General features: G+C 43.6%; 1 protein-coding gene across 1 annotated transcript in view; it reads right to left on the bottom strand.

The window, feature by feature from the left end:
- The window catches only part of LOC146512630 (SH3 and cysteine-rich domain-containing protein 2-like), a 40235-nt gene extending 22878 nt beyond the window's left edge, over positions 1–17357 (bottom strand). The window contains exon 1 of the mRNA XM_085170584.1: positions 16857–17357. Coding sequence (XP_085026710.1) covers positions 16857–16946 — 90 coding nt within the window. The 5' untranslated portion in view covers positions 16947–17357. The remainder of the gene's footprint in view (positions 1–16856) is intronic.
- Positions 17358–18356: the final 999 nt, after the last annotated feature.

Here is an 18356-nt window from a genome sequence, read left to right as displayed (position 1 = left end):
TATTAAATTCTTTCTCTTTCTCGCTAACAGCTGACTAATGACTGAACCCCAAGTAGCTCAATTACATTATGATAAGGAATTCATTCCCCGGTCTTTAGTCTTCTTGTTATCTTGACAAACATACATTTTTTAGTAGTCACACTTTATAACTGCACACCATTCTATTTATATAGAAATGCTTGTTTAATGTGGTCTGGTATCGTTTCTGTCTGTACAAACGAGGACAGTTGTAGTGACTTGTAGCCTTTGCGCATTTCAAGCCCACTGCAGTGTTGTTCTCAGGAGATCTCTGCCTGCTTGTGATTCTCAAAGTCTCATTAAACACAGTGGGGTCTGATGTTTGGTGCTCTTGCAGTGACCTGAGATGTGAATTAAAGGTGACCTCATTAGGCACTCCATTAGTTGGCCCTTATTAGGGAAAAATGCATCTACTCAAACAACCTTTTGTGCAAATGGAAATGCCTCCCAGAACAAACCGCAGCGCAGGTCACATTGATTAGAACAAACTTCCCAAACAAGTCCAAACTCTAGTTTTTCCATGTGTATATGTGTAAGGAGCCTTCGCTTAAAGTTCTGTCACTTTATTCAAAAAACACCCCGAGAGGTAAAATTGTCGGTTTTGTTGTTGATGCCCATTGTTTATAATCAAGAGTCCTATTCAGATGAAACAGGATTTACTTTTATCTCAATGTGTCATAAATTATTGCCTGTGTCCTGCTTATTTCTCCCTACCTGACTCCTTTTGACATCAATGGAGACCCTCACTTCCCCTCACACATTCACATTTATACCAGGGCTGCAATCTTCAACCTGCCTGTCATAGGACCTTAAACTTTCCCACCTTTCACAGTTCAGTGTGATGCATCACAAAATGTATGTATTATGGCAGTACCGTGACATATTGCTCATAGTAGTAACAGTATAGATTTTTTATTTTTAGTGTCATCTTGCAAGATAATTGCTATCATTGCTTACATTCTCTAGTGCACACAACCGGAAAAGGTTGGAAATGTCTGAGAGCAAGATCGGCATGTCAGCTTCCAATAATGATTTGGTACCTTTAGTACCTGCTAAAAATGGAAAAAATAAAACAAAAACATCAACTACAACAATCATAAAACAAGCATAGCCAGACTATGAAGAGGAGATACTAGCAGCCAATGACGTGCCACCCAAAAGTAACCAAATGACTCCACTGAGCATTGGTAGAGCAGTTATGAGATGAATGGAAGTGACTGATGCAGCTGCATGATGGAAAAGCAGAGCTGTATGCAGCTGGTTTAATAAGCTCAACCCAAGATGCAACATCCCAGGTAGAAAATAGTTTTCAGTTTTATTATGTGATAATATTGTTCAGCTCCTGTAGAACTGAAAGATTAATTTACATTAGTCATTGTTAAATTAAAGCATGAAGAAGTCATTTCATACTTTCAGTTAAAATACCCAAGGAAAACACAACATGGGTGACTTTTGTGCTTACATTTGACTCATGCTGTGTCACTACTATTGCACTATAATGCTGGTGCTGGCACCTTGTTTGGGTAGATTCACACTTCTAATTAGGGAGCGTGTCATCAGTGACAGAATCTCACTGAAAAAGGAGGATGGAAAATTCCCTTCATTTACTTACATTTATAAATGCTGCTGCGAGCAAGCATCAACTAAAAGCTCATTATTTTTTAGCTATAATGTCAGAAATAGTATTACAAATTTTCTTGAAGAATCATGATATAATTTTGAGTCAGACGCAGATAAATTTAAAGCTCCCTAAAAGGACCTTTATAATAAGCTTACAGATCAAACCTGTTTCCAGGGCTAGGTGTTGAATCCATCCTAGTAATTATTTTCTTTTTTAAAAGAGTGGTTATAATCCGATAAGTAATCTGCCCTGATCTGCATTATCACCCTATAAGTGGTAGTAAAAGGGTTATGTAGCTGACCTGCCAAAATTGGAGAAAGACACACACTCACACATCCACAAAAGAAGAGGAAATCATGGCAAAGAAAAGAAAGTTGTTAAAATTGGAGGGCTTATAAGTTTTCCAGACATTACTCAAGTTATTTAGACTGTATTAGGCATTTGGCTGTGTCGATCAACTAATAAGAAATAAGACAGTAAAGATTAGAAATAGGCCAGACTCAAGGCAAATTATCCCGTCTTTTCATTTTCGTGACATTCACAGCTCTGTGTGTGGCTTCAAAATATCTGGCTATTGTTTGAAGTCCTATGTTTTAGCAATCCATGCAAGCAGACTCCAGGCAGCCTGTCTGCCAAACTGTGCAGAAAAAGCAGCTTGCATCTCCAAATCCAGCCATTTAAAGGGCTTAACTGCACAAGCAGCTTTGATGTTCACACAATGCTAAGGAAAAACACTTATCGCAAGGTGTTACTTTGATGTAACGTCAATACAAAACTGCACTTTTCTTGACACTTGTGAAATCCAAAGCACAGGTTTCCAAAAGATGCTTCATTTTAAAATTACACCATTTCTGACAATGAAGTTACGCAGTTTTCTTTACAATTATATTTATAATTATATGTTCATTATTTTTCTCCAATACCTTCCTATCATTTCACTGAGGTACATCGTGTGTGACAGTATTTATGTGCAAAAAAAAAAAAAAAAGGCCAAACATAAGCCTCTTAACACTAAGCCACCACTGTAGGTGGGCATATGCACAATTAGTTCATTAAATAAACAGTAACCACAAAAATAACTAATTGGTTAAAGCAATAATTAATATGCAGTCTAACCACCTCTCTGCTATTATTCAGCCTTTTTAAACCAGCTAGATGGAAAGTAAGGCTGATGGGATCTTGGAAAACCTGTATTTTCTACATTTCTGTTCATCTTCTTTGCAGACTGTGGAGTTATATTGTGTCAAAAATTAAGATTAAATGTAATCATGAGCAAATAATTTAATTGCACGGGTACAGGTTTTTGTCGCCACTTACGTAGTTAAGTTCTGCACATGTAGAACTCAGCAGCCCAAGCACACAAAATAGCCATCATGCTGGTGAGAGCTTCTGCTTGGTTAATGCTGCAGCAGATTCGTGCTCTCGCAGGCAGCTCTGCTTTGAAAGCTGAATTCTGTTTACACAAATTACTCAGACTTTTGACAGTTTAGGAGGGCAAAGTCCAAAAAAAGAAGGGGCCCTAAAGTGATTTGTCAGATTCATTACACACACAACCTCTGTGACTGACAGGTTCATCTGAATGTGGTAAACCAAGTTATACTGTGATAGCAACATAAGCTACTGGAAGATAAAGAAGCTGAATAAACCATTAAAAGTTTTTTTTCTTTGTACATGTGGAAGTATTGACAACTAGCGCTGGATTGCTTTAATGCTAAAGAAATCTTAAAGGATTCAAAGTCAAGTTTTGAAGCCTCTACAGTCCTGTTCCATTAGCTTGTTGCACAAGATCAATATTCATAACAAGGATCATGAAAGGAAGAGCCCATCAGGATCTAGTCATTATAATTTTGGGGTTGCAGCCAAAATAGCTGCATATACACCTGTCAACAAATTATTGCCCACTTGCTTTAAAAGTTGCTCTAGAATCTCCAAGATCCAGTTTTGTGTGGATTGCTGAACACCAACAAAGCCTCCACTTCTTATCAACACATCATTTCCCCTAAATTACTTCCATATATTTTGTGAGGTTTTGATATTTTCTACTTCTGTTGTGTTTTATTCAACTTGGATTGTGCTTTGTGTGTCTTTGCGGTATTTTTCTATTTGTTGGCATTTTCTTAGGCTGCAGTGCACTTGACCTCTCAGGGACACCATATTTGCAGCCTTTTGTTGCCCCTGTCCTAATTATGTCCTAAGATATGTTGCTGCATCAAATTTAAACTGAGTCAAACTGTTTGGCATGTAATAGTGAAATTTCAAAGTTTAAGCCTTTGATAAATTTCATATGTGCTAATTTGACCAAATGCAAGTTTATGGGATTTGCAAATCATTGAATTCTGTTTTTGTTTACACAGCATCTACTTTATTGGAATTGGGGTTGTACATGGAAAGAGAAACGTCCTACTCTGATAAACTTGTCTCAGTCTTGGAGAAAAAGTCAAGGCTGTATTTTTATTAATTTAATGTCAATGCAGTACTAGAAGTACCCTCTTCGGTAGATGACTAAGTTACATCATAGTTGCCAAGCAACACAAGCAACTTAAGGATAAGTAATTGTTATAAATTCATCTTATTTTACATCACACATGTACTTTTTGTCCCCACATTTGGTCATGGCAAGTTTGCCATTTAGAGCTGAAGATGAAAACTATCCATTATGAACTTTCAATTCTTCCATCTCATTACATTAACAGCTTTATATTTGAAAAGAGAAAATAACCTAGAAGTTCCCTATCCCTAAAGCAATAACCTAAGGTCAGTACTAAACAAAGTCCCTGCTTATTCCTCGCTGGCTCCACCCTGACATTGTACACAGGACTCTGCTGAATCAGCAGCATTTCTGAACTCAATCAAGGACAGTAATTTACTGACTTCATCATCAATCAAAACAATGCGAGATACATAAGTACAACAGTGAGGCTGTAAAGAATGAGAAGCTGTTTTATTAGTTTGTAGTTTGTGGAGAATCCTGCTGTTGTAAATATCTGTGTCTCCCAACCATTTATCTGCCTTCCCTGCAAGCTTTTCTCTAGTTATTTTTCCAAGGTCAGAAGGACAAATCCATCTATCTTACAGACAAAAAACAACACATCACATACTGTCAGGAGGAAGATGCATCATTCACTCACTTTTAATTGAATGATAGTTCCAGCAGCAATGCAGCTGAAACAAACACAAGGAGACGGAATACACTTTGTCCAGAAACATCATCTACACAGTATAACCAGGCTGTATGAACTGAGTGCTCATTAAAAGGAGTTTAGTTATACAAAATGTTATTGAAGAAGATCATCATTATCCAATTTGCTGCAGTACATTTATGTGCGGTTTGTTTCATGAAGTGGAAATATTGCTAATCTTAAAATTCATGTTTCTAATGAACACTTTAAAGAAAGTCTTGATCAAAAATAAGTGCAACCTATAGTTTAGTTTAACCATCTAAATTCTGGCTATTGATAATATGATGATCACTGTCACGCTTCTCTTTTTTGCTTTTCCTCTTGTTCAGTCAATTCTGCTAACTCTGGCTTGAAATCCAGTCCCTAATTCATCTTTATCCTTCCAACCACCCATAACTATCTATCTACCCACTCTGAACTTTGGAAAAAGTCACCATGTACAGAAATAGGGAGCTATGGCACAGGAAACGCTAAAAGAGAAAGATATACAGATGAACTTCAACTACAAGTTTATTTAAATTGCCCAGAGTAATTAGGAAAGAGAAAGAAAAGTGATATTCTAAGATGAAAGCAAAGAATTAATTAGTTAAAGAGGAGGGAAAAAAGCTGATAAGCAAGTTAGTGAGAGGAACAGCAGAAGGAGGAGAGCTCTGAGAAGTGACTGAAGGGCAAAGTCAGACAGAAATTGCGCTATAACTTTACCTCCATAAAAATGTCTTCTGTGTTGGCTGAAAATTTGGTGGTCTGTGTAACTCCCTATGGACCGGGGCACCAAAGTCTAATGTGAATATTAAACTTTATGTAGCAGCTGATTCTGAGCACAGCTCTCATTTTATCCACTACTTAACAAAAGTGGTGTTTTAAAGAACCCATATTATGAACAGTTACATGTTTTAAATTTTATTTTTCTACAGCAATAGGTTTACATGCTCTGATATTAAAAAAATACATTCTTTTTTTCATATTGTACTTGTGACACCGTTTTTCTCTCCTGTGATATTTTAAGCCCCCCCACATCCAAAAAGTCCAGTAAAAAGTGCAAAAAAGAAAAAACTACAAAGAGTGACAGAAGTCTGCATGAAGTTAATATAATAATAATGATGATAATAATAATTATAATAATAATAAGTCTCAACTGCAGATGCACAATACTGCACGACACCCACTTTGTGTAAATCATTACATATTCAACTGGCATTTATAATTTATGGTTTGTAGTTAGGTATTTAACATTTAATAGTCACAAGCAGAGGGTAGATACTGAAAGATCATGGTTACAATCGCAGAATCAAGCTTCCTCTGTAGAGTATTCTGGGCTAAGAAAGGGTGAGGAGTTCATTACAGCTCAGAATAGAGCCACTACTCCACATTGAAAGGAGCCAACTGAATTGGTTCAGGCATCTGACAAGGATGCCTCCTAAGTATGTCCTGCATGAGGTATTTTCAGCATGTCCTACAGGGAGGGGTCCCGGGGCAGTCCTAGAACAAGCCAGGGAAATTATTTTTCAGCTAGTGTTGGAAGACCTCAGTGCTTCCCCAGAAATCTAGAGGAAGTGTCCAAGGAGAGGGAGGTCTGGACATCTCTGCTTAAACTGCTGCCCCAGTAACCTGGATTCAAATAAGAGGTAATAAGCAGTCATAACAATAATGGACTGGTGCTTAAAGAGCACGTTTCTATTCTACTTGAGCACAAAGCGCTTTATACAACATGCCTCATTCACCCATTCATACAAGCAGCTTTTTTCTTCCTATGCACCTTCTATTTAACAGTCACACATTCACACTCCAATGAACACATTGCAGAGCAACTTGAGGGTCAGCATCTTGCACAAGAATACTTTGGCATGCAGACTAGAACAGCCAGTCAACCAACCTTCCGATTAATAGACAACCTGCTCTACCCACTGAGCTATGGCCACCATGGATGGATGAATGGACGGGTCAGCTGATGGGCCAAAGCCAACACTACATAATGATACTACATGGGAATATCAGATAATAATCAGATTAGAATTTTAGATTATGAGCTATATGCTAACATTAAGGATTTTCCTGTTATTGGGAAGACATTTACACCCGCGCTGGGATGCACTTCAACTTTTGGACCTCTCCATACCTGTGTGTTAGGGCTGGGCGATATGACCCAAAATTCATATCTCGATATTTTTTAGCTGGGTGGCGATATAAGATATATATCTCGATATTTTTTTAAAGCCATAAGTTAAGAACAAAAAGAGAGTTCTTAGTCACACTGTGTCCCAGATGTGTCCCTGAAGAAATTACTCAAAAATAAATTATCAGCATTTATTAAATAATCATGCTCCATAAATAAAAGAAAGCAATGTTGTTTTTGTGCATAACAAAAAGCTCATAATTGTGCAGTCAAAATGTAAACTAACAGATGCTGAGCATAATAACAAAGACAGATTTCACAGCTGCTCTGTTCCCAACTTCTACTGCGTGACTGACAGCCTTGAGTTTGAAATCCTCTTTGTAACCATGTGTCATGGTCCTGGGTCGGTGACCCAGCGCTTTCAGTTTATTATCATTTTCTAGTTTATTATGATGTTGTTGATTATTACTGTTTGAGTTCTATGTGTTATATTCGGTCTGCCTTTGAGTCTGCGTCTGTGTCTCTGTCTGTCTATCGTGTCACCCCGCCTGTTTGTGAAGCTGTCTGTTTAGTTCTGTGTCTTGTTTGGTTCCTCGTGTCTGAGTTTCCTGTTTTATTGTGAAGGTCTCTGTCTGATATGAGTATGTTCAGTTTACATTTCCCCTGTCCCGTCAGCCCTGATTCCTCCCAGCTGTGTTGCCCTCCTGTGTGCCATTTCCTGATTACCTGGTGTGTGTATTTATAGTTGGTGTCTGCCTGTGTTTCTCGTCGCGTCGTCTGTGTTCATTTGTGTATCTGCTCCGCGTCTCTCTGCCCCTCGCTCCATGTCCTCCTTTTGTATTAGCTTTTCCAGTTTAGGTTTATGTTCAGTTCTGCCCACACCTTGGTTATTTGTGCACTGTAAATAAAACCCACTTGCACCTCCGCCACTGTCTGCTTTTGGATCCTCCTTCCTCACCTCCACACGACTGCCGCCCCAGCCGTGACAGTACGAGGCGACCACAAGATGGATCCAGCAGCTTTGTCCGGGGAGAGCGACCTCACACGCGCCCTACGGCTGGTGGACTGGGTAACCCACACCTCCAATGCACGAGCAAAGGTTGTGGGGATAAATGCCATTGAGGCTATCCTGGCCGGAAATCCCTATCTCCACCAGGTCCGGGGATTTACTGACTTAATCGCTGATCTGCATAAAGCCCGGGAAGCGGTGCAAGCTTCGGAAGATTCTGCCCCGCAACAACGGACAACGACCGCCACAAAGCAGCCGTCTCAGATTCACCCACCGGAGGTTTCACGGCCCGACCCCCCAGGGGTTTTTCCCTGCCTGTCGGAGCCGTCAGCGGTGGGAAGGAAACATTCGCGCCACCGGCGCTTCACCCCACAGCCGGATTCAGGGACCCCTGTGCGACCAGCTGTGGTGAGTTTTAAGGACGCTGGTGCTTCTGGGACTGTGTTTTCTGGGGCTGTTCATGGGGAGAGTAGAGACAGTTCACGGCGCTTACCTACCTTCGTGGTAACTGACCTCTCACAAGTTGGCATTTTCAAAACATCCAAAACAGTAACTGACTGGGTTTCATCCACTCCACTACCAACTCCAGTCTCACCTCAAACAGTACATCAGCCTTTAGCCAGTTCATTAGCCCAGCCTGCATCTATTCCATTAGCCCGGTCACCCGCTCCCTCCATACTGGAGGCTGTGTCTGTGCCACCCATTTTGAATCCCGTTCCTAGCACCCATTTTAAGCGGAGAGACAAACCCAATAAAACCACTCTAGTTTCTCAGAAACTGGCTAATCTAGAGACTGTTATTCGCCCCAGGGCCTCCCCAGAGGCTGGGTTTCGGCCCCCAGCAGACTCTGGACCCCTGGAGGCTAAGAACCCAGCTGAGGACTGCACCCGGCTGTCGCTGCCTGAGCAGGGTCGGTGCTCCGCGCAGCTGCAGTCTGTTCTGTGCCCGCCAGAGGTCCCCGCACCTGCTGGTTCTGTTCTGCGCCCGCCAGAGGTCCCCGCACCTGCTGGTTCTGTTCTGTCTCTGCCAGAGGTCTCCGCACCTGCTGGTTCTGTTCTGTCTCTGCCAGGGGTCCCCGCACCTGCTGGTTCTGTTCTGTCTCTGCCAGGGGTCCCCGCACCTGCTGGTTCTGTTCTGTCTCTGCCAGAGGTCTCCGCACCTGCTGGTTCTGTTCTGTCTCTGCCAGAGGTCTCCGCACCTGCTGGTTCTGTTCTGTCTCTGCCAGGGGTCTCCGCACCTGCTGGTTCTGTTCTGTCTCTGCCAGGGGTCCCCGCACCTGCTGGTTCTGTTCTGTCTCTGCCAGAGGTCCCCGCACCTGCTGGTTCTGTCCTGTGTGTGCCAGGGGCTCCAGTGCCCACTGGTTCTGAGACTGTTTTCGCTGGGGGGCCCGAGGAGCCCGTCCAGCCCCAAGACTCGTCAGCTGGAGGGCCCGAGGAGCCCGTCCAGTCCCAAGACTCGTCAGCTGGAGGGCCCGAGGAGCCCGTCCGGCCTCCTGCTTCGCCAGCTGGAGGGCCCGAGGAGCCCGTCCGGCCTCCTGCTTCGCCAGCTGGAGGGCCCGAGGAGCCCGTCCGGCCCCAAGACTCGTCAGCTGGAAGGCCCGAGGAGCCCGTCCAGCCCCAAGACTCGTCAGCTGGAGGTTCAGGAGAACCTAGCCAGCTTCCTGCTTCGCCAGCTGGAGGGCCCGAGGAGCCCGTCCGGCCTCCTGCTTCGCCAGCTGGGGGGCCCGAGGAGCCCGTCCGGCCTCCTGCTTCGCCAGCTGGGGGGCCCGAGGAGCCCGTCCAGCCACCAGCTGCTCCACCAGCGGCCGCATCCACGCCTGCAGCAGCAGCCGCATCCACTGTTTCGTCCACCCCGCCGCCAGCTGCAGCCTCGGAGTCTCCACCCACGCCAGCTGCAGCCTCGGAGTCTCCACCACCATCATCCACGCCGTCGCCTGGTCCGGCTTCACCACCATCAACTTCGCCATCGCCTGGTCCGGCTTCACCACCATCAACTTCGCCGTCGCCTGGTCCAGCCTCTGCCTCATCTGCTTCGTCTGGTCCTGGTCCAGCTCCGCCTTCGTCTGGTCCAGCTCCGTCTTCGTCTTCGTCTGGTCCTGGTCCAGCTCCGCCTTCGTCTGGTCCAGCTCCGCCTTCGTTTGGTCCAGCTCCAGCTCCGCCTTCGTCTGGTCCAGGTCCTGGTCCTGCTCCGCCTTCGTCTGGTCCTGGTCCGCCTTCGCCTTCGTCTGGTCCTGCCTCAGCTCCGCCTTCGCCTTTGTCTGGTCCGGTCTCAGCTCCACCCACGCCGTCGCCTGGTCCAGCGTCAGGGTCTCCACCCACGCCGTCGCCTGGTCCAGCGTCAGGGTCTCCACCCACGCCGTCGCCTGGTCCAGCCTCTGCCTCAGCTTCCGTCTCGTCTGGTCCAGCCTCTGCCTCAGCTTCCGTCTCGTCTGGTGCTGCGAAGGCCACGCAGCCTTCAGGTCCCCAACTGCCGCCTCAACACCGTCGGTCATCTGCCAGGCCGCATGTTGGGCATCTTCGTCACCGTGGCCGGCCTCCGGACTTGCTTTCACGCCGCCGTCACCGTCCGCACAGTCGACATCTTTGTCACCGTGGCCGGCCTCCGGACTTGCTTTCACGCCGCCGTCACCGTCCGCACGGTCGGCAGCTTTGTCACTGTGGCCGGCCCCCGGACGTGCATTCCCGCCGTCGCCGTCCGCACGGTCGGCCCCCAGAACTGCTTCCTCGCCGCCGTCGCCGTCCGCACGGTCGGCCCCCAGAACTGCTTCCTCGCCGCCGTCGCCGTCTGCGTGGCCGGCCTCCGGACCTGCCCCACTGCCACTGCCATTCGCATGGTCGGCCTCCGGAACTGTACTGTTTTGGCCTCCTGCGCTGTCGGCCCCCTACACTTGGCCGTCTGGGCCTTTTGGTCTCTGTCCCTCCGTCCTGGACCCCCTCCGCCCGCCCTGGTTGGGTTGTTTTCTGTTTTGTTTTGGTCGGTTTTTGTGTTTCTGCTGGGCTGTCTGGAGCCAGCCCTTGAGGGGGGGGTACTGTCATGGTCCTGGGTTGGTGACCCAGCGCTTTCAGTTTATTATCATTTTCTAGTTTATTATGATGTTGTTGATTATTACTGTTTGAGTTCTATGTGTTATATTCGGTCTGCCTTTGAGTCTGCGTCTGTGTCTCTGTCTGTCTATCGTGTCACCCCGCCTGTTTGTGAAGCTGTCTGTTTAGTTCTGTGTCTTGTTTGGTTCCTCGTGTCTGAGTTTCCTGTTTTATTGTGAAGGTCTCTGTCTGATATGAGTATGTTCAGTTTACATTTCCCCTGTCCCGTCAGCCCTGATTCCTCCCAGCTGTGTTGCCCTCCTGTGTGCCATTTCCTGATTACCTGGTGTGTGTATTTATAGTTGGTGTCTGCCTGTGTTTCTCGTCGCGTCGTCTGTGTTCATTTGTGTATCTGCTCCGCGTCTCTCTGCCCCTCGCTCCATGTCCTCCTTTTGTATTAGCTTTTCCAGTTTAGGTTTATGTTCAGTTCTGCCCACACCTTGGTTATTTGTGCACTGTAAATAAAACCCACTTGCACCTCCGCCACTGTCTGCTTTTGGATCCTCCTTCCTCACCTCCACACGACTGCCGCCCCAGCCGTGACACCATGTCTCTTAACAGGTGCCATTTATGGCCCTTATACACACACAATACGGTAATATTACGTTGAAGCACAGTACGTATCACTCCGCGAGGCTCCAGACTATGGTAGCCGTAATGCTCCGACAATCTATCAAGCGCTGCATCTCCGTAGCTTACCAAAGTCGTACTAAAACATTTTTTGACAGATTGCTGAGCGCTGTGTACCACCTAAAATCGGTTCGTGGTCAGTAAGCACAACCAGAATTCATACATAAGGCGCGCTGTCAACTTTTGAGAAAATGAAGGGATTTTAGGCCGTGCTGCCCCTGTGGGCTGTCGTTAGCATGGTTAGCTCGTTAGCGCGGTTAGCTCGCTAACACGTTGACGCCGTCCAGCCCATTGACCGTAGAAAACAGTCAATGGTCCAGCCCCACAACTCGCTAACGGAGATTTGCCGTGTCCATCTTGTCGCTGCCTGCAGGTGAAGCTATGGGGGAGGAGGGGGAGTTGTGTTCAGTGAAGGAGAGGCGAGGCCGAGTAACGTTGCGTAGAGACAAAAGTGGACGAAAGAGAGGCAAACTTGTGGCTCCACAAGTATAATTATAACGTAACATAGACTATATCGATATAAAGGATATTGTCACATCTTATATCTCGTATGAAAATATATCTATATTTTTTAAAAACTCGATATATCGCCCAGCCCTACTGTGTGTGCATGATCAAATGTGCTATAGAATGAGCACAATAACTAAATATGGAGCAAATTGCTAGCGTACTTTTGTTAAAAGGTTACTAAATTGGTTGTTAAATTCAGCTGCTTCCAGAATCTGTGATGCTACAAAAAAGGAGTGGAAAACCTTAAAGGTGCCTTTTATACGAAGGTTGGCAAAAAAGCCTGGAGCCTTATAACTACGTGCAACCTTACAGACATGATAAACTACAGTTTTTAACAACTAGTGCCGCAATGAGACTGTTGTGTGCCATAATTGTTGAGTTGTTGGTCTTCCTAGAGGTGCTAGAAGGATTGATTTTGCTGCTTCTGGACAGCGCCAGGATGTCGAGTTCCCTGTTTTTAGTCTTAATTTTAAACTAAGCTTAATGTAAAGTGCATTTACATGACACAACAAGCCAAAAGCAAAAGCAAATACAATATTGAATAAACTTGTACAACATGTGCTCCAAGTGAGTAGAGAGGAATAATAATATTTTTGGAGCAATCACCTTGCCCGTAGGTGGAGGAGGTGGAATAACTACTCATTCTCTGTCACTAGCTCTATTAGAAGCACTCAAGAAAGCCAGTGGGCCCACTTAGCGGTGCAATAAATACTCTGAGAGCTGAGGGACAGTGAGGAGAGAGAGAGCGAGAGAGGGGGAAATGAGTGAGACATAAGGGAGAGCTGCTAAAGAGATGAGAAAGAATACAAAGATTGGTTGTTAGAAGTTAGAACGGGGGAAACAGGTCGAGAGCAGAAGGAAGAAACTGTTATGAAATTAAAAGATTTAAGTAAAAATATTCAGAGTGACAGAAGAAAAAAAGCAAGTAAATCTCTAGAGATACTCTCAAGTAGATTACTCTTAAAGAGACCCCAGTTGTAACACATATTTAATCTTTCCCCTCCCCTTTCCTCTTCCTTATTCTTCTGTGAGATGGGAATAGGTCACGGTGCCAGCAGCTGGTTTTGCAAACAACGGGGCGACATGGCTGACGTAGCTCAGAGGATTGTTTCCTCCCATTTCTGTTTTGTTTGGACAAGCATTCGCATGAATTATGACCCAGCCACTAGCAGGACACAGCAAACATATGCTAGCTGATTGTCTCATAAATTCACGCTGCACCTCACTGCCCACCATCCATTGTGCCGTCTGTAGTCAAGTAACAACAACAAAGAGCCCTTCCTGCCAGGCCTGTTTCAGGTCCCTGTGGTGATGACCAACAAAAGATGAGTATAATGTGATTTGTTATTGTGATATTTGCTGCAATTAAAGCTGTTGTTGGAGATTTAGATCCATGTTGGTGAGGGATTTAAGCTGGTTTAGTCACTGGAAATTTACTCTGATTCAATTCGGAGAAAAACGGAGTGGCAAGTCCATTTAAAAATAAAATAAAATTTCGGAGTTACAAAGCAGGCAACAACCCTCTGTTAAATCTAAACCAGAGGTACAACACAAGCAAACACAACAAACTCTTCTGAAACCCTCCACTTCACCTTACATGAAAAAAAATGTAACTACACCTCACAACGACACAACTTTGGTGACAAAACTGCAGAGCAAGCCAGGCAGAAGCATGACACCTAGTTTATGCTCGCTGTTGTTACCCTGTATACAGCTTAAAAAGACTTTCTAGGGAAAACTTGCCTCCCAACTTTTACTCCTGCACCAGAGCTGGTGCAGAACTTTCTTCTGAATGGTAACACCTTCATTTTAAGACTGCAGCAAGTCCAGTGCCTCAAGCACCAGCATATATGGATACGGTGCTGTAGTAATGTCACGTTTGGTGTGACATTACCAGTGCAGAGACCATAAACTAGATTTAAATATTGTAGGTAAGTATACATTAGCACTCCAGGGCAAAGGTTTAAGAAATACTAGTCAGAGCAGATTTGGTTGAAGTCTAGTTAGTGAAAAATGGAAACGTGAGGAGTGGATTGAAATTTTGTTGATATCTGGTGAATGCAGTAACCGGGTCATTGCAGCAGATTTCAATGCAAGACACCCTACGAGACCACAGATCTCCCATGCTACAGTTAGCAAACTGCTTGCTAAGTTTCGCGAAAATGGTTTAGAGTTGGATTTGCCAACTAGTCTGTCACTAATGAAGAAACATCAGTGGCTGTCCTAGCTTCATTCAGCAAGAGCCCACAGCGTAGCACTTGCCGCACATCACTGGAGAGTGGCATTAGTCGAACATCCCTTCGGCAGATATTAGCTACTCACAAATGGCACCCTTACAAACTCCAGCTACTGCAGCATCTCAATGAGGATGACCAAGATCGGCGCACAGAATTTGCAGAATGGGCAAAACAGAAATTGGAACAGGACCCTCAGTTCACGCAGAAGATTTTGTTCAGTGATGAGTCAAACTTTTATGTGATGGTGAAGTTAACAAACAAAACCACCGCTATTGGTCTGACACTAACCCACATTGGATGGATCCCTCCAAGACTGTTGGAACAACAAAAGTGATGGTTTGGTGTGGTATATGGTGTACAACCATAGTGGGTCCATTCTTCATCAATGGAAACCTCAAGGCCACTGGATATTTGAAATTGCTACATGATGATGTGTTTCCCTCTTTATGCACTGAAGCTGGCACGTTCCCTGAGTTTTTCCACCAAGATGGTGCACCACCAGATTATGGGTGAAAGGTCCGAGCATTCCTAGATGAACAGTTTCCTGGAAAGTGGACTGGTCATCGTGGGCCAGTTAATTGGCCCCCAAGGTCTCCCAATCTGACCCCCATAGACTTTTATCTTTGGGGTCATCTGAAGGCAATTGTCTATGGTGTGAAGATATGAGATGTGCAGCACCTGAAACTATGGATACTGGATGCCTGTGCTGGCATTTTTCCTGTGGTGTTGCTATCAATGTGTGAAGAGTGGGAGAAGAGGGTTGCATTGACAATCCAACACAATGGGCAGCACATTGAACACTTTTTATAAGTGGTCAGAAACTTGTAAATAACTCATGAAAGAATAAAGTTACATTGAAACCAAGCACACCATTGTTTTTCTTGTGACATTACCAATAAGTTTGATGTGTCACATGGCCCTCTTCCTATTGAAAAAACAAAAGTTATATCCAAGATGGCCGACTTCTAAATGGCCACCATGGTCACCACCTATCTGGAGGAGTTTGCCCCCTCACATATACTAATGTGCCACAAATAGGACTTTAATATCACCAACCATTCCCATTTTATTACGGTGTATCCATATAAATGGCCCACCCTGTACTTTAAGTGTCACTAGAGTCTTCATGTCATCAGATGTTTGTCTCCTCCATGCTTTCGATGCCTCGATGTGAGCACCACTCTGTTTTCCAGATCATTTGGTGCTATTTTAAAGAGGGTTTTCCATATCCTTTATCAAAAAAATTTTTTAGTTGTTCTTAGTTACTACTACTACTATTACTATTATTATTATTATTATTATTATTATTATTACCCTGGAGGACACACAAGCCTTCAGGGTTGCATCCGAAAGGCCATTTGCCATAAAAAGCTGACCTTAAATTTTCTATTTTCACTTTTTCCCTACTTATTTGGGAAAATCCTACTGAGGTTGGAAGTTTAGCCAAGATGGCAGTATACAAGGCTGAAAACCAAAACACTATGTCAGAATGAACTACAATGAACTCATATTACAAGATTAAAATAAGGCTAATCGCAGGAGCAGTAGTAATGGCAATGACAATGGTTCTGAATTTAGCCAAGGATATTGGACTCATCAATTTAACCTCAAAACAAGCAGGGTCCCTGAAAACAAGCATTAGCATCCAAACCTTATTCAGGTATTCTCAGGGCATATATTTAAGTGAAAGAACTGGAGCACAAATGAGTGGAACCAAAATTAAACCTACTTCAAGGGGAGACTTGTTTAATTCTATTTGCAGACTGTTAAAGCTGGCTGCTGCAGTCTCTCTTCCCAGCCTCCATGTGTACATTAGTGATAACTAATGCACTGTACGTCTAGTAATCGCATATGTCTGCAAACTGCCAATGCCTAAATTAATGTACTTAATCAAATAACTGCCAACATCAGCAGATAAAGCACAGAAGAAGTGTTGGCACATCCATTTAACTAGACACGAAGCGTTATAAAAGGGCGACTGGATTCCATGTTTGGCAGCAGGGAGGACTCCTCTTCTGGGACACTGTACTTCTAATATTTACAGCATGTACACAAAACGACTGTGGACATCCTTCTCTGACCTAAGCTAAACAAGCAATAAGAACCTTTCTTCTTTGTTTACTTGCAGCTTTTGATATTTTGTGCACACATACCAGACAAAGCTTACACCCCTCTGTGTAATCTCTGCTCTCCAACTCTGAGACCAAGCTAATTACCTGAATTAAAGCGGGTTAGGGTTGTTATGCAAGCCGCCACAGAATTAGCCTCGTGGGAAAGTAAATACTCGCACTTAGTCCCAATTTACATATTTAAAAATTATTTATTTTAAACTGAAAGACCGCTAAATAAAACAGTAAAGAAAAGGATATAAAAAAAAAAAAAACATTCCTCTATCAGTAACATATTATTGCTTTAAAAAAAAATCCTGCAGTTTTTACACAGGTGTGTTCCGTTACCTTTGATTCTTGTTGACTAGGCACAGTAGCCTGTGGTCGGTGAAGGTCCCGGTTTTGAGGTTCGTTCTCCTTTTCGCTTATTTCTGTCATTTTCTGTTTAAAAAAAACTTCCTTCCTCAGGAAAACTCAACCAAACTGGCAAGTCCACAGCGACAGAGGAATCTGGAAACTACGCATGCAGAGGTGCAAGCATCCCTACGGTCTCTCGTGCAGCGACCCTGGACCAATTCTGACTGCTAACTTGTCGACAGCAGCCATCTAGGAATACGCTTTAAAGCTGTCTCCGTCCTTTTTTTTTCGCTCTGAAGACACGGTTGGAAAAATATCCAACAGCTGCAGCCAGCCGGTTCGTCCACTTTCCTCCGCCGCCTCTCTCTCACACCGGCCAGTTTTTCTCCGCTCTCTCGCTCACTCGCACACGCGCTCCTACAACAACTTTGATTTCACCGTCACAAGTGCTCCGCTCGTCCTGATTGGTCAAGACCAACTAAACTACGCCAAAAGCAGCAGAGGAGCTGAATTCTATAGGCTGGAAAATGATGATGATGAAGGGGCAGTACCAGATTCAGGTGAGAGCTGTTGAATTCTCCTTATAAGCATCGTATTTAGATATTCAGCGTCTATGTTGTTGTTACGCTTTGCCTACAGTGGAGAGTAAGGGCCAATAAAATAAATAAATAAAACAAAATGTCTCGAATGGTCGGTCAACATTGTAATGATGTGTTTCGACAGCTTATTTTACTTCAGTGAAAGATTTCTTAGCTAACTGTGTTTATAAAAAGTGGTTTTATTATTTGGAATTAAACTTTGTCCACATTGACTTGTTTAAATTTGCTCAAGCAAACAGTAGATTACCTCCACAATATTGCACCAGGTAGAAATTTCCAATATATCGCATATAAAAATAGCATGATTATGTTGTTGATGTTTAAGTGCGGTGCGATGCTAATACACTTCTCCTGATGCACAGGATATTGGTAGCAAGCCTGCAAATGTAATATTATTACTTCATTAGTGAAATTAAACTTCTTCCCCCACTGAAAACGGTTGTGTACAATATGATCTCATTCATTTTCCTGAAAGCAAGACTGCATTAAGGCAATAAGGCTGAATTTTGAGCAGTACAATGTTTATTTGTACACCACAAGAACAATGGTTAAAGCTAAATGGACACTTAAGTAGTATAGTGGAGGTATGGAGGCAAATACAACGTGTTTATAAAAGGTTTGCACTTCTAAAATTTGTGAGCAGGTGTCTGCACATGTGTATGGATACAAATCAGCAAATTATCTGATGCATATCCAGGACTGATTTATCTTGTACTTGCATACTATTCTTATACCAAGTTATTACTCATAAATATGTACATGTATTTGATTTTATAAATTTTATCTTATGTATTTAAAATTAAAGTCTAATTAAAAAAATTGAAATGAACAAGAAGAAAATAAGAGTATATTTTAAAACAATACAATACTATATGCATAGACAGTTCACAAA

This window comes from Neolamprologus multifasciatus, chromosome 8 (genome assembly GCF_963576455.1).
Source record: "Neolamprologus multifasciatus chromosome 8, fNeoMul1.2, whole genome shotgun sequence".
NCBI lineage: Eukaryota > Metazoa > Chordata > Actinopteri > Cichliformes > Cichlidae > Neolamprologus > Neolamprologus multifasciatus.
This window is presented reverse-complemented; position numbering and strand designations above follow the sequence as displayed.